Source organism: Microtus oregoni, unplaced genomic scaffold (assembly GCF_018167655.1).
Source record: "Microtus oregoni isolate MIOR12 unplaced genomic scaffold, Mior012 000014F_ref0000157, whole genome shotgun sequence".
NCBI lineage: Eukaryota > Metazoa > Chordata > Mammalia > Rodentia > Cricetidae > Microtus > Microtus oregoni.
The window spans coordinates 21,370,136-21,396,987 of NW_024543073.1; the positions used below are offsets into that span (position 1 = coordinate 21,370,136).

The 26,852-nt window shown below is 44.5% G+C and overlaps 1 protein-coding gene across 1 annotated transcript in view; it reads right to left on the reverse strand.

Moving 5' to 3' along the window:
• Ap3b1 (adaptor related protein complex 3 subunit beta 1) overlaps positions 1–26,852 on the reverse strand; it is a 205,937-nt gene that overhangs the window by 166,873 nt on the left and 12,212 nt on the right. Inside the window, exon 2 of the mRNA XM_041663539.1 lies at positions 9,521–9,596. Coding sequence (XP_041519473.1) covers positions 9,521–9,596 — 76 coding nt within the window. The remainder of the gene's footprint in view (positions 1–9,520; positions 9,597–26,852) is intronic.

Consider the following 26,852-nt stretch of genomic DNA (forward strand, 5'->3'; position numbering starts at 1 on the left):
TCCCACGCTATAGCTATCCCTGAGAACCTGATTCTCCCCTCCCAGGCTAGAGCCATCCCCAGGGATCTGACTCTCACCTCCCACGCTATAGCTATCCCTGAGAACCTGATTCTCCCCTCCCAGGCTAGAGCCATCCCCAAGGATCTGACTAGGCTCCTTTCTAGAAACACCTCCTACAATTTATAATCAACACTTTGCAAACAACATTTTATAATTTCTCATGTGCTGCAATTTATTTCTCATTATTTATCTTTATTTTATATCTATTTGTACATTTATTTTCTTCTCATTCTCAAAACAGTCTTTAGCCAACTAAAGTAGTATATCAGTTTTATTCATGCATGAAACATATGTGTGTTATATAAATGCTATGTGATGTTTTATGCTTTGTAATTCCAGTAAAAATTTCTTAAAATTCCTTTCTGTTAAGACATTTTGAGAATACTCTGCAAGTCACCTAGGCATAGAAGTGCATATGTATAAACCCGGCCTTTAGGAGGCTGAGACAGTCTAGTATTGACTCTGTCATATGGTTATCAGTGACTGCACTTATACAGATCTGTAATGAAGAAACAAATAAGGTGATAAAAACTACAAAAAATACAGCGTGAGGAAGAAAAGAACATGGAACATTCAGTGTTGGAGCCATGTCCTGGGCAGAAGGAGATAAAATCAATGAAAATTCTGAGCTAAATGTATTAAAGCCCTGAGCACAAGGAGATACCGGGAGGCAGAGGCAGGTGGATCGCTGTGAGTTCAAAGCCAGCTTGGTCTACAGAGCGAGTTCAAGGACAGTGAGGGCTACACAAAGAAAGAAATCTCTGGCAGGGAAGTGGGGGCAAGATTCTGATGCTCAATGTAATAAAGGGAGTGCTCCGCTCAGAGCAAGACCCAGCCAGCTAGGCTTCCAACTTATGAAAAGGAACTAAAGGAAAGCTTAGACAGCAAAGGGAACAACCATATGCAGAAACACTCAGCAGCTTAGGTTTGGCTCTGGCTTTAGAATCAAGAAAGAAACAGGAAAGGCACTGCGGACCTTCGCCCGCTGTTCTCAAGGGAAGAGCTGAGGCCAGGGCTTTGGAGGGCACTCCATGATGGAACCTGAAAAGCATACTGAAGGAAGCTGTGGAGGGGAAGCCTGGATTGCACTGGAGACCCCGAGATGTTGGAATTGCCAAAGTCATGGGATGCCTGCCAAGGAGAGCTGCAGACCAGATGTGGGGCCGGCCCGCGAAAAAGAAGTGTGCTGCAGTCAACAAAACTGGAAGTTGGAGTGTTTCGACATCAGCCACGGATAGACGGGATTTGGAGTTTGCTCTCTGCTGGCTTTCGGTCTTCCTTTGCTCCACTATTGTCCCCTTTCCTTCCTTTTGGAAGGCAGTGTATATTCTGTGCACTCTATGTTGGGAGCATGTGGTCTACCATTAGATTTTTATCTTACAGAGGCTACAATTAAGAAATTGCCTAGAATCTCAGAAGAGCTTTTGGACTTTTAAATAGTGTTGAGACTGTGGAAGACTATCTGGACATAAATGGCTACATGTTTACAGGGGTTGGGAAATAGAATGTGATGGTTTGACTAAAACTGTCTCCACAGGCTCAAACCTTTGCATACTCAGTCCCCAGTTGATGAGCTGCTTGGGGAAGATCAGGAGTTGGGGTGGATTTATCCTTGCTGGAGGAGGTGATCATGGGGGTGGGCCAGGCCCTGTGTCTGGATCTGGATCAGGATGTAAAACTCTCAACTACTGCTCCAGCACCATGTCTGTCTGCGTTCCACCATGATGATAATGGACTAACCCTCTGACACTAAGCAAGTCCCCAATTAAATGCTTTCTTTTCTAAGGGTTGCCTTGGTCATGGTGTCTCTTCACACAATAGAACAGTAACTAAGACATCTTATAAGGCAAGTGCTTTGTGAACTGAGAGTATTTTTCTTTTATATTAACTTTTTCGAGCTTTGTATAATTTTGTAGTAATTCTTCCTGAAGAGGAAAAGAGGCAGAAGGCAGATAGAGGGACAGAGGAATGGACTAACATACAGACACACAGATGACAGACAGACAGATCCAGAACACTGACCAGGTCAAGTAAATACATTAAATTTATGACAATATGGACCCTTAATCTCCCCTTCTCACTGGCCTTTCTGATACAGTTGTCATATATATTATATCTATGTCCATTAAAAATTTCTCAGGCAGACCTGTGGCTAGACAGGTCATGAACCCTAGAGGAAAAAGTACTACTATTTTATGCTAAGTGGACATAGCAATAAAATGTACTGCTTTACCTACAGATCACTGCACCATTCGATCCCTGTCAGCGAAGCTTCCTGCAGTAGACGGTAGTTAACACGGAGACCCACAGAGACAGCGCGCAGAGAACAAGAGACTTTGGAGTACTAAATGGAATGCCTGTGTCCCATCTCTCCACACAAGGCTGAGATGTATGTGGCTTTATAGAATGTGGTTTAAATCAGTCAAATTAAGTAAGCCAGTGTTCACGAGCTAACTCCACTGCCCAAGTGCTAGAGTTGCCATGGGCTGGCTAGTTTCTGTTTTTGAGACAGTCTCTCCCTGTCTTCTTGGCTGTCCTGGAACTTGCTATGTAAACTAGGTTGGCCGAGAACTCACAGAGATCTCCTTGTCTCTGTCTCCTGCGTGCTGCGAGTATATCTGTTCACAGCCATACGCAGCTTCTGGGAACTATCTGGAAGAGGGAGAAAGGTACTTCAAATCTCAGGTGTTAGATGGCTTCAAAGAAACTGTTCTCCAGATACAAAGGGCTGATGCATGTATAAGCTCACAGAAATGGTGACAGCATGCACAAGGCCACATAAGCTCCAGACAGACAGAAGAGCAAGAGGAAGGTAGGTGAGCACGAAGTCCCACCCCTAGTGGAGGGGCTACTGGTTACAGGGAAAGACAGCTTTCTTTAATGGTGCCATTGCTCTGCCGGAAGCTCCACCCCAGCCCCTGGCATCCATATACCCAGAGTCTGGAATGTTCTGGTGAAAGTCCCACTTCAATCTCCCTCTCCCATCGCTCTCTCCCCAAACCCTGCCTCATCTCAGAATACCCACCATTGGCGGCTCCTCCCCCCAAAATGTTCGGAACCACACCTAACCGCTACTTAAGACCTGGCCAATAGATCTGCCTGGTGTGCCCTCATGCCCTGTACTCTGCCTTCCTGAGGGCCACACGGGAGTGCTCTGCTTTGCATTGCCCTGTTTATTAAACCTGGGTTTGATTTTGGTTTGGTTTGATTTTGCTTATTGCAGCAGTGGTGGAGGAATCCAGTAATCGGGGATCCAATACTTAACAATGGCAACAAGTGTATCAACCATACTCTACCACAGACCCCAAGCCTGGAGTAGTTGGCCAACAAACTGGACTCATGGATTTAAGAGAGAGGGAATGGGAGGGTGGGAAGAGAGAGGTGGGGAAGACAGAGGGTGGGTAGGGAAGGTGGAGGAGGATCTGGAAGGAGTTGGAGGACAAATATGATCAAAATATATTCTCAAAGGATAAAACAGTGAGGTAATAACTGTCTTGAGAAGAATAAAATTAGTCCTTTTGCATACCAAAATTTTGAATGAGCTCCCTAAAACTCCACCTGATATCATTTCCTTTCAGCCTGAAGAATTTCTATGAACAGTTCATAAAAATAGGTCTTGCTAACTTCCCTTGCCTGGCAATATGTTAGTCCCTCATTCTTGAAGGATTTTCTCACTAGATGTAAGACTCTGGATTGACAGCTCTTTCTCCCAGTACTTTACCATGATCTTCCGACCGACACGTTTTCTGGAGACAAGCCATGTTCACTCCAACCCACAGCTCCCTAAATGAATGGGTCACTTCTACCAGTTATTTTCAACAATCTTTATTTTTGGTTTTCATGGTTTGACTATTATGTTAACACATGGTTTAACTGTACTTTATCCTGATTATCTCCTGGTTTACAGGATCTCTATTAAAGTGTCTTTATCAAACTTGAAAAGTTTTTGCCATTGTTTCTTCAAACACAGCCTCTTTCTCTTTTCTTCCAATGTTCCAGTAGGAAATGCCTTAGATGTTTTGAAATTATCAACAGAAGCCGGGCGTGCTGGCACAAGCCCATCTGATCCTCGCATTCAAGAGGCAGAGTCGTCAGGGAAAACTCTGTTATAGGCTAGATAAGGATACATAGAGAGTCTTTGTCTCAAAAAAGAGAAAAAGGGCAGGGGCAAGCAACAGAACTCTGAGGGTCTATATTTTCTTTCCTTTCCAAGCTCTATTATTTCTAAATGACTTGCTTCTAATGATCTATCTACAACTTTTGAGTCCTCTGTCATCTCCATTTTGCTACAGAGAGAATCCAGAACACTTTTAATCACATATAATCCATCCACACAATGAAAATCAACAGAGTTCTGCATAGCGATTTATTGGCAAGCATATTTTAAAAAACAACTTTCTGCATATTAGTAACAATCTAGGGAATATAATATAGATGTAAGACATCACCTTTCCATAGCATAAATTACCACCTGATCATAATTGCATCTAATAAAACCTAATACCTTGCTGGGCGGTAGTGGCACAAGACTTGAATCCTAGCACTTGGGAAGCAGGCAGATCTCTGTGAGTTCAAGGTCAGCCTGCTCTATAAGAGCTAGCTCCAGGACAGCCAGTGGTACACAGAGAAGCCCTGACTCGAAAAACCACACACACACACAAAAAAAAAAAAAAACCTAATACATAAGCATGTGACTAGATCTCTCGGTTCCTATATTGCCTTTTCTAACATCTTCACATAACAAAGCAAACTATTTTACCTATTTCCAACACACTCACAAAGAACTAGAAAGGTATGAACGTTACTTCCATTGGTACACTCATGAAATGTGTATATCATTCCTGAGACAAAGGGTGCAGAATTCTAGCTTCCTGTTCCTTCCACTCTGCTATGCAGACACTTGGTCTTCTACTAGCAACTGAGCCTAAATGTACTAAGTTAAGAGTGTAGAAAGTTTGTAAAGAACAATCCCAAACAGACATTCTGGAAAACAGAGACACCCTGGAAGAACTTGCTACGTACACATGACCTAATACAGGACAAAATGAGGTTAAAAAACATCCCATAGAGGAAACATACATTCTCTTAAAGAAGTGGATAAAAAAACAGGAGGAAATATGTCTAAGATCATCTTTTAAAATGATTTGAAGAAGTAGCATTTTGGGAGCAATGTAATTTTGAAATAGAAAAGAAATCCTTCAGATAAAGTTATCATTACTGAATTTGAAAATATAATGGGAGAATATAAGACATGACAAAAATTACAACACCAGCTCAAAATATTCAATAACTATATAACCAACAGTTCGATGGGAAAGGGGAGTCATTATCAATTTGACAAGTGACATGACAGAAACACGAAAGACAGATAAAAGAAAAAACTAAACAAAATACAGGCAAATCAACAGAAAATAGGCAGACTAAGAAAAAGGAAGTAATGGAACTCAACTCAAAATAGACAGATTTAAAAAATAATTTGTCAATGCTGTAACAAAGCAAACACCAACCAAATCTTATTAAATTTATTTTTCTTCAAAATATTGAATCCACCAGACTGATAAAACACACTCTCAAAAAGAGGAGAGGAGAAAAAGCAATCAGGTTGTCATCACATTTTTATTCCCTAATCTAAAGTCAAACAAATTGAGAATAAAATGTATACATATTTCAGAAGAAAAAGCATTGAAAGCCAATAATCCCACTAAAAAGCCTATTTCCACACACAAAGGGGACAGAACAGGCTCAGAATGCCACCTTGCATCCTTGTCCCAAAGGAATGTTTCTGTCATCTGAAAGTAAACCAAACATCTAAACAGTAAGAAGACAGACTTTCTAAGAAAAAGAAAAGAATAGAGCAATGGGTAAAGACACTGAGCAGAGACAGAACTAGGAACCCACGACACTACAGAACTGAGGTGTGGCCGAGCAGGTAAAAGCCCTGGCATGCAATCATGAGGCCTGGATTTGAACTCCAGAATCACACACAAGCCAGAAGCACAGCAGCACCTGAGAGCGCGGTACGTCTCCAGGGAGACAAGAGAATTCCAGATGTCCAGGCCAGCTATTCAGGCAGACACAGCAGAGGAACAGGAGACCTGTCTCAAACATGGCAAAGGGCAAGGACCAGCAAGCACCAAGGCAGCCCTCTGTCTTCCACATACACTCACTCACACACACAAAGCTTCCATCTTCTTCCCTCTCCACTGCCTCAGGAACCACCTTCTGCTCCTGCGTCTGACTGTCTCATATGCAGAATCACACAACACTACGTCTCACTTACCAGCCCTGCTACAGCATATGTCAGAATCTCATTCCTTCCTCATAATAGTCCGCCCTGTGCACTCAATAAAGAGCACACAGCTATGTCTACCCATGGACTACTGTGAAAACTCTGCTGAATAAATCAGTTCAAGGTCCCAGTTCTTTTGTGCCTGTACACAGAAATGGAGTTGTTAGATCACATGGCAGACCTGCTTTTAATTTAACTACTATACTGCTTCACATAGCACCATTTTACATTCCCACCAGTAGTGCAGGAAGGCTCCAATTTATAGTCAACATCTTTACTATAACACTTGAGTTTCTTTGTTTTTACAATGAATCCTACAGAGAGTATGGTGGTCTCACTGTGGGCGACTGCCACCCTCCTAATGATTAAAGACACACAGCATTTCCCTGCACTCTCTGGTCCTCTGCTGGTCTTCGCAGAAGGAGGCCTCCCCAGGTCTTTCAGCCACTTCCCTGGACTGTTTTAGCTGTTTAACCACAGATACCACCTCTGTGCTCTAGAGCCTGGCCCTTTAATCCGGTGAATGACATAAGGATACTCTCCCACTCTGAAGACGCCTTTGGTTTGGATATAATATAATCTCCCTATCCTGTTGTTGCTTGGCCTTGACATCAGATCTACGACGCTTGGTTGAAACCAGCACCATGAAGCTTCCCTCCAATTTCTTCTGGACTTTGCACTTTCAGTCTCCGATCTACTCCAGTTTGTTTTATGACACAAGGCAGGAGTTCAAGTCCACATTCTTGTGCTTTTCCTGGGACTGCTGAGTAAAACCTCCTCTTTCTCCCACTGAGCGGTCTTAGTCCCTCGTCAAAACCCAGCTGGTCTGATACCGGTAGTATAGATTATGGAATACATTCTTATTCTTTTATTGCCTTAACAGAAATAAAGAAAGCACTATTATTATGTCACATTTTAAAATTTTTATTAATTATTTATTAGTTTGTTTGCTTGTTTCCTGGGGTTTTTTTGAGACAGGGTTTCTCTGTGTAACTGCTATGGATGTCCTGGAACTCTTTTGTAGAGCAGGCTGGCCACAAACTCACAAGAGATCCGCCTGTCTCTGCCTCCCAAGTGCTAGGATTAAGAGCATGCATCACCACCACTGGCTAAAAAACATTTTTTTTTAATTTTTATTAAGTATTTAACATACTTTCCCCCACCTCTGAATTAGGAATTACACCAGTATCCTAGGGTTTAGTAAAATAAAATGATTTAATGGAATGCTACAGCCACAGTCTGAAGACATAAGGGCGATCTCTACTTTGCACGGTAGTACACGCCTATGATCTGCAGGAATGCGAGCTGAAGCCATGAAAAGCAATTTTAGGAATTCGCTGCAAAAAGTATAATTGATCTATGCCTTTTTAAAGGTTCTTTCAAAACATTTATAACTACTTTTATAAAGGTATCTTAGTTTTGGTTCTACTGCTGTGAGGAAACATCATGACCAAGACAACTCTTGTAAAAGCATTTATGTAGGAGCTTTCTTATGGTTTCAGAGGATTAGTCCATGATCATCATGGTGAGAAACAGACAGGCAAGGTGCTGGGGCAGTAGCTGAGAGCTTTATATCCTGATTAAAAAGCAGCAGGCAGAGAGAGACATGGGGCCTGGTGTGGGTTTCTTAAATCTCAAAGCCAGTGACATATCTCCTCCAATAAGGCCACACCTCCCAAGCCTTCCCAAACTGTTCAAACATCTATGGGAGCTATTCCATTAAAATAACCACAATAGAAAAATTGTAAATAGCAATGTATACTGCTATTTCATAAACAGATAATAAAATTATTCTGCACACTAATGTGACGCACTGAGAATTAATTGGCAAGAGCAGCTGGACAGCTGTCATCTTCTCTTCGCTTAACCCATGCTGAACACCTTCTCTCTGTGTGGTAAAGTTTTAACCTTTCCAAGTCTGGTCCATTCCCAATATGCTACTTTCGTACCTGTAATGTTGTCAAGTATCTCTTAGAAACCCTTTAATTAATAGGAAGTTTTCTTTTTTCTTCTTTTTGTTTTTTTCTAATACCATCACTTCCTCCATTCAACTTTCTTTTAATCCAGCCCCTTTCCTAAGCACCTTTCCTAAGACCCTCGGCTAGAAATTTAAGTGTCTTTCTAACAGTGATGTCAATCTCCGCACAATCTACCAATCCTCAGGCTGAATTTCACTAACAATGTAATCACTTTTTATTTTCTTTGCTAATGTTTCTTATTTGGGAACCAAATCCCTCTTCCAATTATCCATTTTGGAAAATATTACAGGAAACAAGGATGCAACTACACCATTTGCTGTCTGCAGCTAGACTGAATAACAGGTGTAACAATCAATCACAGTCCAATTTGAAAGACCTGAAATGACTGATAAGTATTCAGGATTCACACTGGGAATTTACATAGTCATCTGTGGACTGAAGGCTGGCATACAAAATGTCAACACGTAACTACTTAACCAGTACACTATCACAATCCAAATCTGAACAAGTTGTTGGGGAGCTGCAGTTCTTTAAGTTGTGAAAATTGAAATTTTGTTCACACAAAGCTATTACGTATATGTATTATGAAGTATAATATTAATAAATAAAATATTAAAAATAGATTCATCAGCATTTTGCTGACACTGCCAAACGACATCCACCATTCAAATGGAAGCAAGGACAAGTCATCTACAGTTGCTGTAGATACAAGTCCTTCAGCGGTCCTTTCAGATTGGTCTTCGTACCGCCTCACTAAGCATCCTAGCAACACCTGATGCCTTGTTTCAGACAGGATGAAGACTCTGCTACGGGAAAACAGTATTTCAGCTTTCATGAACAGCTCTCTGTGCTCACAACTGTAGGCAAAAAGATCCCAAAAATCCTTACATTCCTGCAAGTGAAAGTAGGGTTATGCTATTGCCTTATTTTGTCTTCAAAATGATTTATTCTATCTCAGAGAAGAAATATCTTGATATTAGAGGTAGAAAATTGAAGCAGAACAGATGGAACTAGAACATGTTTCTTGACTTCTTACGTTTCTGCTCTCTTGACACTCTTAAACAGGTAGTCTACATTAGTAACAAAGAACAAATTAATGTATTCCTGTGACTTGGTATACATGGTGAATATAATCACAGCCTACTCAGCTTCCAAAAGTCAAAATCCTTAACCATTTGACCATTTGACCTACCCCAACAATCCGCTTCATAGCATCCAGCTTGGCAGAATCTTTGTTGCTCTCCAGCATCTGCTTCAGGTCTTCATTCCTATTACAACAGAGAAGACATAATTCTAGACCTGGACTTTTGCAAAAGACAGCATTTTATAAGAACTGAAAGAGCACGGTGGGAGGAGCTGCACTCAGGTTAAAGACTGGTCTCGTGTTTCACCCTGCAAGTCTATGCAGCACGCTGCCCTAAAGCCCACAGTAACACAAAGGTAAGAACTGCCTTCAGCTTTACAAAATGTCATCAGCTGATGAAATGTTAACAAGAACATGGCATATAGTCTCTCACCTCAAATTTTCTTTGACATAATCATCAGGGGGAAAAAAGAAAAACTATCAAGTCAGCTTTAAAATACTTCCACATGCAAAAAAAAAAAATCCTAAAAACTTTTTTCAGACTATTGTTACACAACTTCCCTGACTAAGTTGTGCGTCATTCACATCATCCCAACTTCCTATCCCCCAACTGCACAAATAAATAGGGTTACGCCCTTTGCTCTAAGACTAGATTCACTTTAATATTTAAATGGGAGCCTGTGGTTATAAACATGGGCAGTTATCTATAAGGATGAAAACACAGAGCAAAGAAAGAACTACTCAGAAGTTAAGTCTATGGGAGACTGCAACTGGGCACTGAACAGACACTAGGAAGCCAAAGGAACAGACATTATTCCCAGATCAAAGGAATGTAGGATATCTCTGTCTCTGTCACAAGGCTCTGTGCTGTAGAAGGAGCTGCATTCCTGCTGCCCGGCTCCCGGCTGCCTGGCTAGCTTATGCCCTGAAATAACAACACACAAACTGTATTCATTTAAACACTGCTTGGCCCATTAGCTCCCGCCAACTCTCACATCCTTACCAACCCACCTCCATTAATGTGTGTAGCACCACGAGGTGGTGACCCACCAGGAAGATTCTAGCATACATCCATCTTCGTGGCATGGCATCTGCCTCACTTCCCTTCTTCCCAGCATTCTGTTCTGTCTACTCCACCCACCTATGTTCTGACCTATCAGGCCAAGCAGTTTCTTTATTAATTAACCAATGACCTTCCCACATCACTGTGCTATTTAAACAGCCTTGAAAGATCATCTAGAACAAAAGTTGACAGCATCTTTACTTGGAAGAGCTGCAGAGAAGAGAGGATGAAGGCCAGGCCCATCAGTTCCTTTCTGTTGGTCATGACCAGCCTTCTATTCTTCTAAGTGAATCTTCACTGGGGAAATTCACAAACATGAACTTATCCCATTAAAGAAAATATATAATTCATAATCTCTAATAGCTTTTCATTAAACACAATAAAATAGTTTTTGAAAACAGACTGCTAGAGGAAGAGTTCTTGACACTCAGGAGAACTAGCCCAATGCTTTGTTCTTGAACTGCAGCCAGAGTTGTATAACAGAAGTCTGTATTTAGGGCTACTAGTCTGAGGTGTTAGGGAAGGCCTGGCAAGCTAACACAGATCTTAGCATCCAGAAGCAGGATGACACTACAAAAATTGCTTTTGGAAGTAGATACTAGGAAAGGATTTAGAGTTCAAAATACACTTTAGAAAAAGGGCAGAGAGAAATTCATGTGCTAAAGACAAAAGTGTGAGCTGGACCATGATGGAGTACGCCTTTAATCTCAGCACTCAGGAGGCAGAGGCAGGTGGATCTCTGTGAGTTCAAGGTCAACCTTGTCTACCTAGTGAGTTCCAGGACAGCCAGGGCCACACAGAGAAATCCAAAAGTAAACAAAAAAGATGAATCTATAAGGTCTCAGACAGAAAGGAGCATCATGTTATTGGAAGACAGAGGAAGGTGGTTCTTGTTAGAAACAGCAGAGATCTTTGGTGATCTTCAGTGTCTTAAGGAAAGCAGAGGTGAATGGCAGATGGGCTTAGCCAGGAGCTGTGGCTCACATCTGTAGTCCAGCTACTTGGGAGGTGAGAGCATCACCTGAACCTAGGTTTAAGACCTGCCTGAGGAGCAAAGTGAGAGTCCATGGCAAGGGGCAGGGCGGGGGGGGGGGGGGTCAAATATTGAAAAGGGAGGAGAAAAAGGGAATGGGAGGGAGGAAACAGAAGAGAGGATGGAGGGGGACAGGAAGTTATGACATTGTCTGCAGGAGACAGGGAAACACATAGCTTCCCACATGGAGGGCACAGTAGGCTGAAGCCCAGACAGACAAGAGACAAATGGCTAGAAATCAGGAAGAGTGAAACAGCAGCTAAAGAATGTGACTTTAGAATTTAGAATCAAATTTCGTGGGTGGCAGAAGTGAGCAGGATCCGGGGTGGGGGAGGGTAGCGGAGCGCCAGCACCAGCCAGCAAGGTGGATGGATCTTCACCCCGCAGCTGTGCTACTCCCTTGCATTCTCCACCCCTGCTAGGTCTAGCTCCCAGTTCTCACTTCACAACAAACTTACTGATCCATCAACTAGAGTTGAAAGATAAGGAATTTACACATTGTTGGGGAGTGAGGCTATTTCAAAAATAGCATGTTGACGAAGTGGCCTGGTTTTCCTTGCTGCTAATAGTAAAATATGAGAGGGTAAGACATAAACTGGGCAAGTCAACAAGGCTGTATAGTGAGAGCCTATTGAAACAAGCTCCAGAATGGAGTCGTGTGAGGATACTCCTGAGTATTTGTGAGAAAACTCCAAGAAAAGACAAGAGTCCTATGACCTCAGTTCCTTCAAAACACAGAATTGTCCTTGGAATGTGCTTTTGTGCCCTTCCAGGTGGAGCAGATAGGAGTGGGTTTACTTCAGGTTATTCATTACAGCTGCCTATTGTTATCTGTTCATATGCCTCTAAGGAAAAACACGTTTCTGCTGTGTGCAGCTTGCCCTTGTGATTGGACACTTTACTCATGGGACTCCTCTTCACCCTCAGAGTATAAATTGTCTGATTTTCTGAATAAAGTTGGCTATTGCATGAGACTTTATTCTACATGTACAGGCTTCATTCCCTCAAGTCCACAGCCTCTGGAACAGCAGTTCTCAACCTGGGGGTCACGAACCCTGGAGTCTGAGTAGCCCCCCTTTTTTGGTTCTTCAAGACAGGGATTTCTCTGTGTAGCCCTGGCTGTCCTGGAACTCATTTTGGAGACCAAGCTGACCTCAAACTCAAAGAACTACCTGCTAAATGCTGGGATTAAAAGAATCGTGCACCACCACAGCCCAGTGAGCAACCCTTGCATAGGGGTCACATATCAGATTTCCTGCATATCAAATATCTACATTACAATTCATAACAATAGCAAAATTACTTATGAAGTAGCAATGAAAATAATTTTATAGTTGGGGTCACCACAACATAAGGAACTGTATTAAAGGGTCGAAGCATTAGGAAGGTTGAGAACCACTGATCTAGAGCAGCAAACAAGACCATGTCTCAAAAAAAAAAGATAAAAAAATAGAATTTGATTTTTAAGAAGGAATTCAATTTAAGTAAAAACAAATAAGAACTTACTATTTTAGAAAGCCCCCACTGTAGCTCTATCGCAAACAATGAAAAGGGATATTCTGGAGAAACCAAGGGTGTGGTGGGAAAACCATTTAAGAGACTATCAGGACAAACCTGGCAGCACTCTTGAAATCCCAGGCCTCCGGAGGCTGAGGTGGACAGACTGAGAGTTCAAAGTCTGCCTGGGCCATAGAGCAATTTCTAGCAGCCTGGGCAACCAAGAGACCTTGCCTCAAAACAAACAAACCAAAGGAGATTGTGAGAAAACTCAGAGATTTAACCAGCCATCTCCACAGTACCAGAGAGACAACGGATAAGACAATGAACAAAAACAGGCAATTTCTAGAATTTCCAGGCCATGTGCACTATGGGATAGAGCTAGAGAGAGGCCAGTCATCTATCTCTAAACAAAGAAAAGCAACCCCAGGAGAAAGGAGATCTGTAGTGATAATTTGTTTTAGCAAATAAAGCTTCCCTGAAGAGTGCAGAGCTAAGCTACTAGAGGTCAGGGAGTGGTGGTGCACACATTTGATCCCAGGACTCGGGAGTAAGAGGCAGAGGGACCTCTGTTAGCTCAAGGCCACCCTGGACTACACGAGTTTGAATCTGTCTAAAAGAGAAACAGAGCTCACACAGAGGTGATCCCAGCACTTGGGATCCCAGGTCTTTAATCCCAGCACTAGGGAGGTGGAGACAGGAGTGACATGGCTGGGTGGGTGGAGAGAGGAATATAAGGCAGTCTGAGGTTTAGTGGAGAGAGCTGCAATCTGAAGACGCAGTCTAAGGGCAGTGAGGATGCAGTCTGAAGACAGGATCACCCCTTCGCCTCAACACTGGTCTCTCTAGTAGTGGATGCTGTTCTGCATCTCTGACCCTTCAGTTTTCACCCCCTAATATCTGACTCCGGATTTTATTTATTAAGACCAATTAGAATTCATGCTACATAGATCAGTCAGTACATGGCCCCATTTGCAACCATTTTTACCCAAGAAATTTTTACACAACCCCATTTATACAGTAATATAAAGGCAAAACAATTGCAGACAAAAAATCATGAAAAAATTTATTGCAGACATACAATTTTTCCATTTGCTAAAGATGAAAGTAAATTCTGTATATTAATGTAAAGGGTGTGCTTCTTTTTACTTGCACTGCTATCTGATCTAAGGGACATAGCTGCTTCAATGTCTGTCACAGCAGATCAATACTCAATGGTGAGTAGCAAACTGTGGTACGTCCATTTCATGGAATGCAACTCAGCAATGAAAAGAAACAGACTAGTGGATCACGGGCCAGCACCGATGGCCCTCCAGAGAAGTGGACACCAGTGCCACAAGGTCACATCTCACAGGAACAAAGCCAGAGGACAGCGACGTCAGAGATGGCTGGGGGGACAGCAGGAAACACGGAGGACACACGGGATCCTCTGCTTGACTAAATGTATGACAAGACAGAGCTAGCCATACAAACAGGAACAAACCAAGTAAAACTGGGCAGGTCTGAGCGTGACTGCTGAACCGCAGAGCTTAGCAAAGGCAAAGTCAAGTGTGAGGGCACAGGACGGCTCTCCAGCACATCTTCCAACCCGGTGTGGCTACAGGAACCACAAAACAGAAACTAAGAAGCAGCTTCACAGTGGCTGCAACTCAGCTGACAATTACTTTTTAAAAGGTGAGAGTCAAGCATCCACTTTGCCACAGAAGACATAGCAATATCATAAATCCATGCAAAGGTATCATTCTTCAGACAAATGCAAAGTGAGGTACCATTACACACCCACACAACAGCTAAAAAAAAAAAAAACGGATAATAGTAAGTGTTGGCATATACATGGAAGCACCCAGAATTCTCACATTGTTGTTGGTAGAAATATAAAATGATATGCTCACACAGGAAAATGGGAAAGTCTTACAAATTTAAGCATACACTTCCCATACCATCCAACCATATGTATCTATTGTGAGGTTATAAGAAATCCTAATTCTGTAAGACAGACAAGAAGGAGCTCTACAGTGCCTTATCCACATGCATAGATAAGACATTTAATTCTAAAGTCAATGGGAAATCACACGCGAGATGGACAAATAGGATCAGACTTTAAAAAGAGGGTGTAAATACATGTTTATTCAAGAATCTAAATCATCGAATCCCACTTTACTTCATCAAAAGAAGCCTCTTGAGATACCATGAGATGCTGTGGGGCAGAGTCTGGAGCAACGGTCTCAACCTTCCTAATGCTGAGACCCTTTAAAACAGTTGCTCATGTTGTGGTGACCTCCGATTACAAAATGATCTCATTGCTACCTCACAACTGTAATTCTGCTACTGTTATGAATCATAATGTAGCTATCTGATATGTGAGCGCTGAGAAAGGGGTCGTGACCCAAGGCTGAGAACCACGGGCCTAGAGGACCACACGTGAAGCTAACGACAAGCACTAGTTCATGAGCTACAATCTGGCAGTCTACAGCAAAATGTGAAATATATCTAAAAATTCCACACACGTGGTCCTTCATGCAACACATTCAACCACCAAACGAAAACACCCAGACAAGGGGCCAGTGGATGGCTCAGCTGGCAAAAACACCAACACCAAGTCTGGCAAGCTGCACTCAATCACTAGAAGCCACAGGGCAGAAGGAAGGCCCACCGCCCCTGTTGTCCTCCAAACTTGACATTCACTCTGCACACTCACACAAAATAAATAGAAATGCAACTTTAAAAAGAAACTCTAAGAGGACTTTCTTTCTCTGCTGAAGCTTGCACACAGATCAGGGAGCCTCAGTACATCAGATACACAGCCTTCTTACCTGAAGCTTAAAACATTTCACAGATTTATACTAAAAACAGTCAGCCAGTACCTATCAAGAACAAATGAGGGCTGGTGGTTTAAGAGACTGCTGCTCTTGCAGAGGACCAGGGTTTGGTTCCTAGCACACACATCTGTAACTCCAGTTCCAAGGACTCTGACGTCCAGTTCTGGTCTCTAAGGACACCAGGTGTGCACACTTCACACTTACATACATGCAGGCAAAACACTCCTCTACAATGGCATGGCTCTTCTTGGTTGCCAACTTGACTACATCTGGAATTAACTGAAATTAAAGCAGGAGTGAGGGATTTTTCTTAATTAAATGATTTGAAATGGGGAAGGGACACCTTTAATCCAGATCTTTTGATGTAAACCCACCTCCAGTCTGGGCCACACCTCCCGCTGACGTCCTATAAAAGGATGTGGAAGAGAGAAGTTTTCGGTCTCTGCCTGCTTGTTCTTGCCCTTCTGGCAAGTCACCCTTCACTGGCACTGGAGCTTGCTTCTCTGCGATTCCAGTGGAGAGTGAAGACAACCGAGACGTCCAGCTTTGTGGACTGAACAACTACGGATTCCTGGACCTTCCGTTGAAAGACATCCATGGTTGGACTAGCTAGACCACAGCCTGCAAGTCAGTCTAAAAAACTCCCTTTCTAAATATATGCAGATTCATTATGTAGGCTCAACTCCTCTAGAGAACCTGATCAATACATAAATAAAAGTCTTTTGAAAATAACAAAAAAGGAAAAACTGATTAGGGCTGGGAATGAAGCTCAGTAGTGGAGCATTTGCCTTGCACGCACAAGGCCTGGGCCCACGCACACAACTATAAACAGCAACAGTATTACTAAAAACTAAGCAATGTGCTTTCCCCACCCCCAAGTTCATGCTCAAATTCAGCCTTCTGGAGCCAGCCTTTACAAGGTGATGAAGTTACAAGAGGGATATGCGGTGGGCCCAAGTCCAGTCATGACTGAGTTCTTTTAAGAAGGGATGAGAATGTGAGCACATACATGGAGGAATGACAAGGCAGGGAAAGAGCTAGAGGATGGTCATCTGCAACACACAAGGAGGCCTCAAACACAAAGCCGCTGACACTTGGGTCTGCATCTTCAGAACTTGAGATGTCAGTGTCTGGAATTGTGTTATAGCTACCTAGGAAACTAACAAAGGATGTAAATGTTGAAACTGTCATTAGTGCAAATAAATAAATAAATTATGAGGAAAAGCTAAGCACTCTTTTATTTTCCCCAGAAAGAATACATGCAATAAAATGTATTATGAAAAAAATTACTTTTATTTTTCAAATAACTCATTGAATGTAATAGTAACAATTTGCAGGAAACCGAAAAAAAAAAAAGCTATAGTAGTTAAAGCATCCAATTAAAGTATAACCAGTACTTTTATGTTAATTAAACAGTAGAAACAGTAATGTATAAAAACTACTGTGATATGACTCAGTGGGTAAAGGCACTATACACGCAAGCCTGATAACCAGAGTTCAGCCCCAGAGCCCGGGAGAAAAGCTGGCAGCAAAGGCATGCATCTATAATCCTAGCACTCCATGGAGATGGGAGGAAGAGCAGGAAAAACATCTAGAAGCTTGGGGGCCAGCCATCCTGCAGTCCACAGCACAGCAGTACAAACAAAGACGCTGCCTCAGCAAGGTGACGGCAACAACCCAAAGGTTGTCTGGTGGTCTCCATATGCACACTATGGGGCATGTTAACCCCACAAACAAACAAACAGCCACATAAGTGTTTGGGGGCAGGAGAAATGGCTCTGCCGTCAGGAGCATTTGCTGTTCTTCCATAGCACAGGGATTCCATTCCCAGCACTCACAAGGTGGCTCAGAACAGCCTGTAACTTCAGGTCTAAGGGACCTAACCTCCCCACTTTCTGACCTCTGAGGGCATCAGGCTCACGTATGGTACACCTACATGCATGCTGGAGAGACATGAAAGCACATAAAATAAATCTATTGAAAAGAACAAAACTATCTCCGAAGATACACAACTGCTAACTATGAAAATACTGCAAATTCACTGTAGCAAACTTAGAATCTCCATCTTATATATCCCAGGATCTCGTAAACTCCAAACAATGAAAGAGTGGGGGGGGGGAGGGGATAATGGCAGCTCAAGGACCCGCGTCCTTCCACTTTGTCTTAGTTTCCATTTGACACAATGGAACTGGAACGTACCTAAGTGAAAAGCCTCAAGCCTAAAAGAAACCTTTAAACTGTAAGCTGGTTAAGAAAACTGACAAAAATGGAATTAGATAGGAACTAAACAGTAAGAGGGGATGATTAGACATCCACATGCCGGAAAAAAGAAAAACCGTTCTCCTACTTGTTCCCCTTTCCTTTGCCCTGAGAATATTCCAGAACTCTCCTCCCCCACCCCCGGTGTTACCTGGAGAGAGAAATGAACAATGAGGAAGAATGAAACATCAGTTTTAGGACCTGCCAACCTCTCACCCAGCCATCCCCCTGAGCGGTCCTAATGGAAGCCTGGCTTGTTCCTCTTACACACAGGCAGGCAAGGCCTTCTCTCCAGCCATCCTGGGTGCTGACCTATTCTTTCAAATTAAGAACTAGAAAACAGGATCCAGATATTAATGCCAAAGGTTTGGTTCTTGTTTAACAGAAAAGACAGTCTTCACGGCAAATGGGGATCCTTTGGTGCTGTCCCAGGAGAGAATAATAACTGAGGTCCAGGGGAAAGGAAATCCCCTGGACCTGCTTCAGCCTGACACCTGTCCTAAGGACCTCCCAGAGGGCATAATTACAGATCCACCCCCAACTCCCTTTGCTTGTCACCAGAACAGGAAGGACAGGAAGGGCTGACACAGCCAGCTCACTCTCCAAATGTACTTTTTCTTCCTGCACCGAGGTCACCAGTGCACCCAACACTGACCGGCAGGCTGTGTTACTACAGAGCTCTTAGAAATTAAGAAATGTTTATAAATTTCAAGATACCTATTTGAAATACTGTTGGATTAGCAGCATTTGAAACGCTCTGTGCTAAAAAGCTGTGTTTGTTTCAATGCAGGCTTCTTTATCTACCCAATAGTAACCTGCTGTACTGGAGAACCAACTTTATTTTAACATAAGTGACACCTTGTGGTGTTAAACGGTATAACTTTTCCCATCCCATTCAGTACAAAATACACCTATAACTTTCAAGGAACAGGAAATGCATCACTGAAAAGTAAAGCAAACATTATACTGACCAGGAAGTATGTGTGTACTCTACAACCAGAATAAACCAGAATACAGTCCCAAAGCAACTTTCTACCAGTTAGGCAGACCAACCTGAGAGGTGGAAGTGCGTTTGGAGAGTATTAATGGCCTTTCTTTCTCATTAATCTAAACTCCAGAACTTACTGAAATCCCCACCCTTCTCTCCCAGCTCCTGGGAAAGGCGATATAAATTAAGAGGAAACTGAGATGATGGGGAACAGGTCTCATTAGTGCCACTCAAAGTATTGTCTGAGAAAGCCTGGCCCAAGACACACATAGAAACTCAGAGCACACACACTTGGAAACTTGGAAGAGTAATTTGACAGTATAATTTTATGTTTATTGGATATAATAAAAACAGGGGCGGTATTTTACATGCTTTTTTCCACTTTATTTTTCTAGTAATTGATTTTTATTGAATTTTACAGAAGTATTCATCCATGACAGACTGAAAATTTTAAAAGAAAAGCTCTTCAGCAGTTTGGGAACAGAGAGACCACACAATATTGTTGTCAGTTTCACTGTGGTGTGACTTATACTCCGATTCTAAGAGAATACTCTGTTCAGTCTGCACACAAGTGCCAAGTCATGAGATGGCTATCAGCCACATACAGTCCCTCCTCCAGGCGTGCCCACGGCCTGAGATGGCTATCAACCACATATAGTCCCTCCTCCAGGCGTGCCCACGGCCTGAGATGGCTATCAACCACATATAGTCCCTCCTCCAGGCATGCCCGCGGCCTGAGATGGCTATCAACCACATATAGTCCCTCCTCCAGGCGTGCCCACGGCCTGAGATGGCTATCAACCACATATAGTCCCTCCTCCAGGCATGCCCGCGGCCCGTCACAGTCAGCCAGGCTCCCACACTCCTGCCACCACTCTGACCCTGTCTTGTCCAGGACTGCACAGGAGCTGAGACCGCATGGCAACTGGCATTGCGTGTGTGTGCTCTTCAACACAGATAAGTCAGAGATTCCCAGCCTGTGCACCACAAACCCTTTCACAGGGGTCACCTAAGACCATCTGCATATGACATTTACATTACAACTCATAACAGCAATAAATTTACAGTTATGAAGTAGAAACCGAAATAATTTTATGGTTGGGGGTCCCCACAACATGTGGAACTGTATTAAAGGGTCACAGCATCAGGCCGGCTGAGAACAACTAGACCAGACCAAGCAATCCTTCTATGACAGATCCATTTCCTATCAACAACTTCTCTCAATAATACTCATTTAGGTTTTAGCTATCACAAATAATTTTACTTTTATTTATTTAAGAGGACTAGTTTTGAGGCAGTCTCTCCACATAGGCCAGGCTGGCCTGGAACTGCAGATCTTAGTGCCTCTGCCTCCCTAGCGCTAGGACTACAAGCATGTATCACTGTGTCGGGTCTATTTTTTTGACATATGAACACTGTACACGTTATGGGGTACCACATCACACTGTGGTACATGTACACAGCACACTGTGGTAAGCACACCTATCTTCTCTGTGGGAGGTGCATGCGCATCACGGTGGAGGTCAAAGAACACTTTCAGATCACTGGACTTGCACTGCGAGGGCTTGCACCAACTCACTGGTGCTCGAGCATTTTCTCTCTGTTCAAAGTATTCAAAGATTTCCCCCAGGTCTTGTGAAATGGACACTAGTTATCGTGACCTGTCACTCTTCCCTCACAACAGTTTAAGACATGTGCACCACTCACAGCAACACCTGAGCCTTAGATCTAAAGGGAAGTGCAGCAAAGGTGCTGAGGGCAGTGGCAGGGGCACGCCCCAATAGGAGGTACCACAGTGGCAGGGGTGCGCCCCAATAGGAGGTACCACAGTGACAGGGGCGCGCCCCAATAGGAGGTACCACAGTGGCAGGGGTGCGCCCCAATAGGAGGTACCACAGTGACAGGGGCGCGCCCCAATAGGAGGTACCACAGTGGCAGGGGCGCGCCCCAATAGGAGGTATCACAGTGGCAGGGGTGCGCCCCAATAGGAGGTATCACAGTGGCAGGGGCGCGCCCCAATAGGAGGTATCACAGTGGCAGGGGTGCGCCCCAATAGGAGGTATCACAGTGGCAGGGGCGCGCCCCAATAGGAGGTATCACAGTGGCAGGGGTGCGCCCCAATAGGAGGTATCACAGTGGCAGGGGCGCGCCCCAATAGGAGGTACCACAGTGGCAGGGGCACGCCCCAATAGGAGGTACCACAGTGGCAGGGGTGCGCCCCAATAGGAGGTATCACAGTGGCAGGGGTGCGCCCCAATAGGAGGTACCACAGTGGCAGGGGCACGCCCCAATAGGAGGTACCACAGTGGCAGGGGCACGCCCCAATAGGAGGTACCACAGTGGCAGGGGCGCGCCCCAATAGGAGGTATCACAGTGGCAGGGGTGCGCCCCAATAGGAGGTATCACAGTGGCAGGGTGCGCCCCAATAGGAGGTATCACAGTGGCAGGGGCGCGCCCCAATAGGAGGTATCACAGTGGCAGGGGCGCGCCCCAATAGGAGGTATCACAGTGGCAGGGTGCGCCCCAATAGGAGGTACCACAGTGGCAGGGGTGCGCCCCAATAGGAGGTATCACAGTGGCAGGGTGCGCCCCAATAGGAGGTATCACAGTGGCAGGGTGCGCCCCAATAGGAGGTATCACAGTGGCAGGGTGCGCCCCAATAGGAGGTATCACAGTGGCAGGGTGCGCCCCAATAGGAGGTATCACAGTGGCAGGGGTGCGCCCCAATAGGAGGTATCACAGTGGCAGGGTGCGCCCCAATAGGAGGTATCACAGTGGCAGGGGCGCGCCCCAATAGGAGATACCACAGTGGCAGGGGCACGCCCCAATAGGAGGTACCACAGTGGCAGGGGCGCGCCCCAATAGGAGGTACCACAGTGGCAGGGGTGCGCCCCAATAGGAGGTATCACAGTGGCAGGGGTGCGCCCCAATAGGAGGTATCACAGTGGCAGGGGTGCGCCCCAATAGGAGGTACCACAGTGGCAGGGGTGCGCCCCAATAGGAGGTACCACAGTGGCAGGGGTGCGCCCCAATAGGAGGTACCACAGTGGCAGGGTGCGCCCCAATAGGAGGTATCACAGTGGCAGGGGTGCGCCCCAATAGGAGGTATCACAGTGGCAGGGTGCGCCCCAATAGGAGGTATCACAGTGGCAGGGGCGCGCCCCAATAGGAGATACCACAGTGGCAGGGGCACGCCCCAATAGGAGGTACCACAGTGGCAGGGGCGCGCCCCAATAGGAGGTACCACAGTGGCAGGGGTGCGCCCCAATAGGAGGTATCACAGTGGCAGGGGTGCGCCCCAATAGGAGGTATCACAGTGGCAGGGGTGCGCCCCAATAGGAGGTACCACAGTGGCAGGGGTGCGCCCCAATAGGAGGTACCACAGTGGCAGGGGTGCGCCCCAATAGGAGGTACCACAGTGGCAGGGGTGCGCCCCAATAGGAGGTATCACAGTGGCAGGGTGCGCCCCAATAGAAGGTATCACAGTGGCAGGGGTGCGCCCCAATAGGAGGTACCACAGTGGCAGGGGTGCGCCCCAATAGGAGGTATCACAGTGGCAGGGTGCGCCCCAATAGGAGGTATCACAGTGGCAGGGTGCGCCCCAATAGGAGGTATCACAGTGGCAGGGGTGCGCCCCAATAGGAGGTATCACAGTGGCAGGGTGCGCCCCAATAGGAGGTATCACAGTGGCAGGGGTGCGCCCCAATAGGAGGTATCACAGTGGCAGGGTGCGCCCCAATAGGAGGTATCACAGTGGCAGGGGTGCGCCCCAATAGGAGGTATCACAGTGGCAGGGTGCGCCCCAATAGGAGGTATCACAGTGGCAGGGGCGCGCCCCAATAGGAGATACCACAGTGGCAGGGGCACGCCCCAATAGGAGGTACCACAGTGGCAGGGGCGCGCCCCAATAGGAGGTACCACAGTGGCAGGGGTGCGCCCCAATAGGAGGTATCACAGTGGCAGGGGTGCGCCCCAATAGGAGGTATCACAGTGGCAGGGGTGCGCCCCAATAGGAGGTACCACAGTGGCAGGGGTGCGCCCCAATAGGAGGTACCACAGTGGCAGGGGTGCGCCCCAATAGGAGGTACCACAGTGGCAGGGGTGCGCCCCAATAGGAGGTATCACAATCTTAGAGTGGGGGCAAGCAGATGATACATTTTCTAAGGCTTTGAGAAACTCCCGACAGGAAGGCACGACTCCTGGTGGGAAAGGGCAAGGGTGAATGGAGCTGCAGCGAGGGCTGGCAGCTGCAGCAGGACGCAGTGCTCCACAGCCAAGGGGCAGCACCAGGTTCTGCTACACACCCTCTGGATCCTCAGAGCTTTGTGCGGCTTTAGGTACGTGTTGTTCACTTGAAACATACAAAAATGAAAAATGTAAAACAACAAACTGCAGCTACAACTGTGAGAACTAATAAATAAAAAGAAATGCACCGAGAAGCAAACTGTGAGACCTAAGGCAGTGCATGAAGCAAACAAAGCAAAAGGACAGCCTGCAGAGGGCAGGGGAGGCAGTTGGGCGCAGTCAGGCTCAGGGAAAGGGACAGGCGAACCAGGTTTGGAGGAGGGGCGAGACACTGACACAATACTAAAGGCTTCAGGGTTTACTCTGAGAATTTTTCGTTTTGTTTTTTGTTTTGTTTTGTTTTTGTTTTTCTTCAAGACAGGGTTTCTCTGTAGCTTTGGAGCCTGTCCTGGAACTAGCTCTTGTAAACCAGGCTGGCCTCAAACTCATAGAGATCTGTCTGCCTTTGCCTCCTGAGTTAAAAGCAGGCACTTACTCTGAGATTTTTAAAACCACTGAGCAATGAGTGTTTTTCAAAAAAGAATTATAAATCTAATCTATTTAGCAGGGCCCTTCTGGCTGCTATGTTCTAAACATGGGGACTTACATAGTAAAAAGACTTCCAGTTCCTGTCATGAAACCACCTTGTACACAGTTACAGGAAGCTGCTATTTTTAAAGCCACAGGCAGGTGCACACACAGGGGACATACACAGCAGGACTCAGAGGCCACCATCCTCATGAGAAGAACAAAATATGACTCTCCCTTCGCACCGGTCAGCTTCCCCAGGAAGCACAGACCCAGAGAAGCCAGGTTACAAAGGTTACAAAGACTAAAATCCAGTCACAAGAGTGACTGGACCTTGAAGGGCAAATCAGACAGGATGGAACCACCCAAAAGGAACACAAAAGCTGTCTGCACACTCCCTTCAAGGAGCTGGTATGTTTTCAAGGGACAAGATTGTAAGAAACCAGGCAGAAAATGTAACTGGGAGGGTAAATACAGGAGAAGAGGCTCCAGTACCCTGCTGGGCTCTTCAAATCATGGCCGAGCCACAGACAGGTGGCACTAGAGGTACAGAGGCAGACGGAGGAGGGGTGCACAAAGCCTGGAGAGATGCGGTTCAGAGTGTCGGCTGGCACTGAAGGCCGTGTGGGACAGCAGATCTGTCCAAAGAATTCACAACCTCCTGGGGTTGGAATTTCCTCAGATTCACCAAAGGTTTTATTCTAAATACCCAAAATCATCAAAACTTGAGATGGGGACAGAGGGACAAATGGCGGAAACTAAACGGTGAGGAGATAGAAGGAAGGAAAAGAACAAATGTAGACACAAATCCATGACTAGAGTCACCAGACAGAAACATTAAAATAACTAAACATGGTCACAAATCACAAGAGAAAGATGGATAAATAGATGGTACAATAAAGACAGATAATCAAAGGATATTCAGAACTGAGAAATACAGGATCTGATGTAAAAGCCCTCTGGGTAGTTTTCACACCAGACTAAGAACTGGAGGCAGAGCCCAGCAAATGCAAGAAAACTAAAGCTCAGAGACAAGGACCGGAAACAGCTGTTCTGTGCCTTGTGTGCTATGACGTCAAAACACCTAGCAGCTCTAATTAGAGGCAAAAGCAAGGACGAGAAATCAAAATACAAAAATATCTGAAGAAGTTGTTCCAAACTGGAAAACACTTGAAGTCACATATTTTAAAAAACTTTAGGAAAGGGGGAGAAGACAATATCATACCAAGAGTAACAGCCAAATGGCTGAAAACAATGAGAAACCAGTCGTTAAAGCATTCAAAAATTAAACCCATTAAGACAGGGGTCTGCAAACCTCTATAAAGGGACAGATAATAAATATTCTAGCCTTTAACAGCCACCCCATCTCTGATGTAATACCCATCTCTACTGCAGCATGAAACAGCCATAGATAATGCATAAATAATCAGACATGGCTATGTCTGAATAAGAGTTACTGAAAGGGGCAGGCCTTACCTAACAATGACAGCACACTTCAGAAGCTATTATATAATAGTAGGAGATAATAGATAATGGAATTATTTAAAGGGCTAGATTATTCAACATGGGAACATATAATTCTAGTACTGAAATACTACATATCTAACTTGATGACAGCAGTATCGACGCTGATGTGAAAAATAACCACTGTTAGTTGCTGGGGGAACTTGGTATAACCCACCTGGAAGCTAACTCAGCAAAATAATTTAATATTCAATAAACTTTGACTTAAAATTCTATCACTAAAAAATTTTCCTATAACCAGGCATGGTACCACAATCCTTTAATCCCAGCATTTGGCAGGTAGAAGCAGGTCAACTCTGTGAATTCGAGGTCAACCTGGTCTACAAAGCAAGCTCTAGGAGAGCCAGGATTGTTAACACAGAGAAACCCTGTCTCAGACAAAAACAGAAACAAAACAAAAAGTTTCCAATAAGCAGCTAAACTCTCACAAGTGTGTATACAGAAGTGTATACTGCAGAAGTGCTCATCCCTGGCAAAAGTGAAATCAATCAAATGAGTGATTAACTTCAAGGAACACAGTGCTATCTCCAGAACATATTACAAAAAAAGGAAGATATAGAAAGAACGCTATGTCTGTCTGCATAAGACCCATTGATTTTTTTTCTTCTGAAAAAATAGATAAGAAGTTTTCATTGTGGTTAACTATGGCTGTATGTGAATGGAAGTTATACACCACGTGTTTATAACTTACACTTAACTCAGTCCCAGTGTTTTCTGTAACTTACCACTGTACTTTGCTGTCATATTCAGAGAGACAAAGTCAAGGTGAAGTATATGGGGATGGCATTATTCCCACATAACCAATAAAGAAACCAGACAGGCCAGGTGGTGGTGGTGCAAGCCTTTAATCCCAGCACTCAGGAGGCAGAGGCAGGTGGATCTGTGAGTTCGAGCCAGCTTGGTCCTCACTAAGCCTCCATTAGTACACCATCATAGAATTGGGATTGGTGAAGCACAGATAAACAAAACATTTTCAAACCCAATCCTGTAAAGAACCATGTAGGAAGTACAAACTCTGTAATTAAGAGTGTTACATGACTTCCTTGCTAATCACATTCTACCATAAGAAAAAAACCTTACTTTTTTTCTTTTAAACTCTAAATTTAACATAAAGAAAACTGATTGCTGGAACCATAGTAAACACTGATTGTAATTATTCTCAACAGCAGTCTGAGATGTCTGTGATATACTCCTGCATAAGTCAAAATACACTTTATTTTTACTGATATACTTGGGCTGTATTTGGTTAACATTAGTTCATGTAGATTCATCAGCTCACAATTAATTAGTATTACAGAATAGTGTATTCCATCCAAACAATTCATCTTTGTGGGCTCACATGCCTCACTGCTACTGGCATGCCACCAGGATGATAGGCATGCTGCCACAGGAGCAGATGGGCATAAACACAGACTTGCCAAGCAGTCAGTTGGGGCATCAAGTCT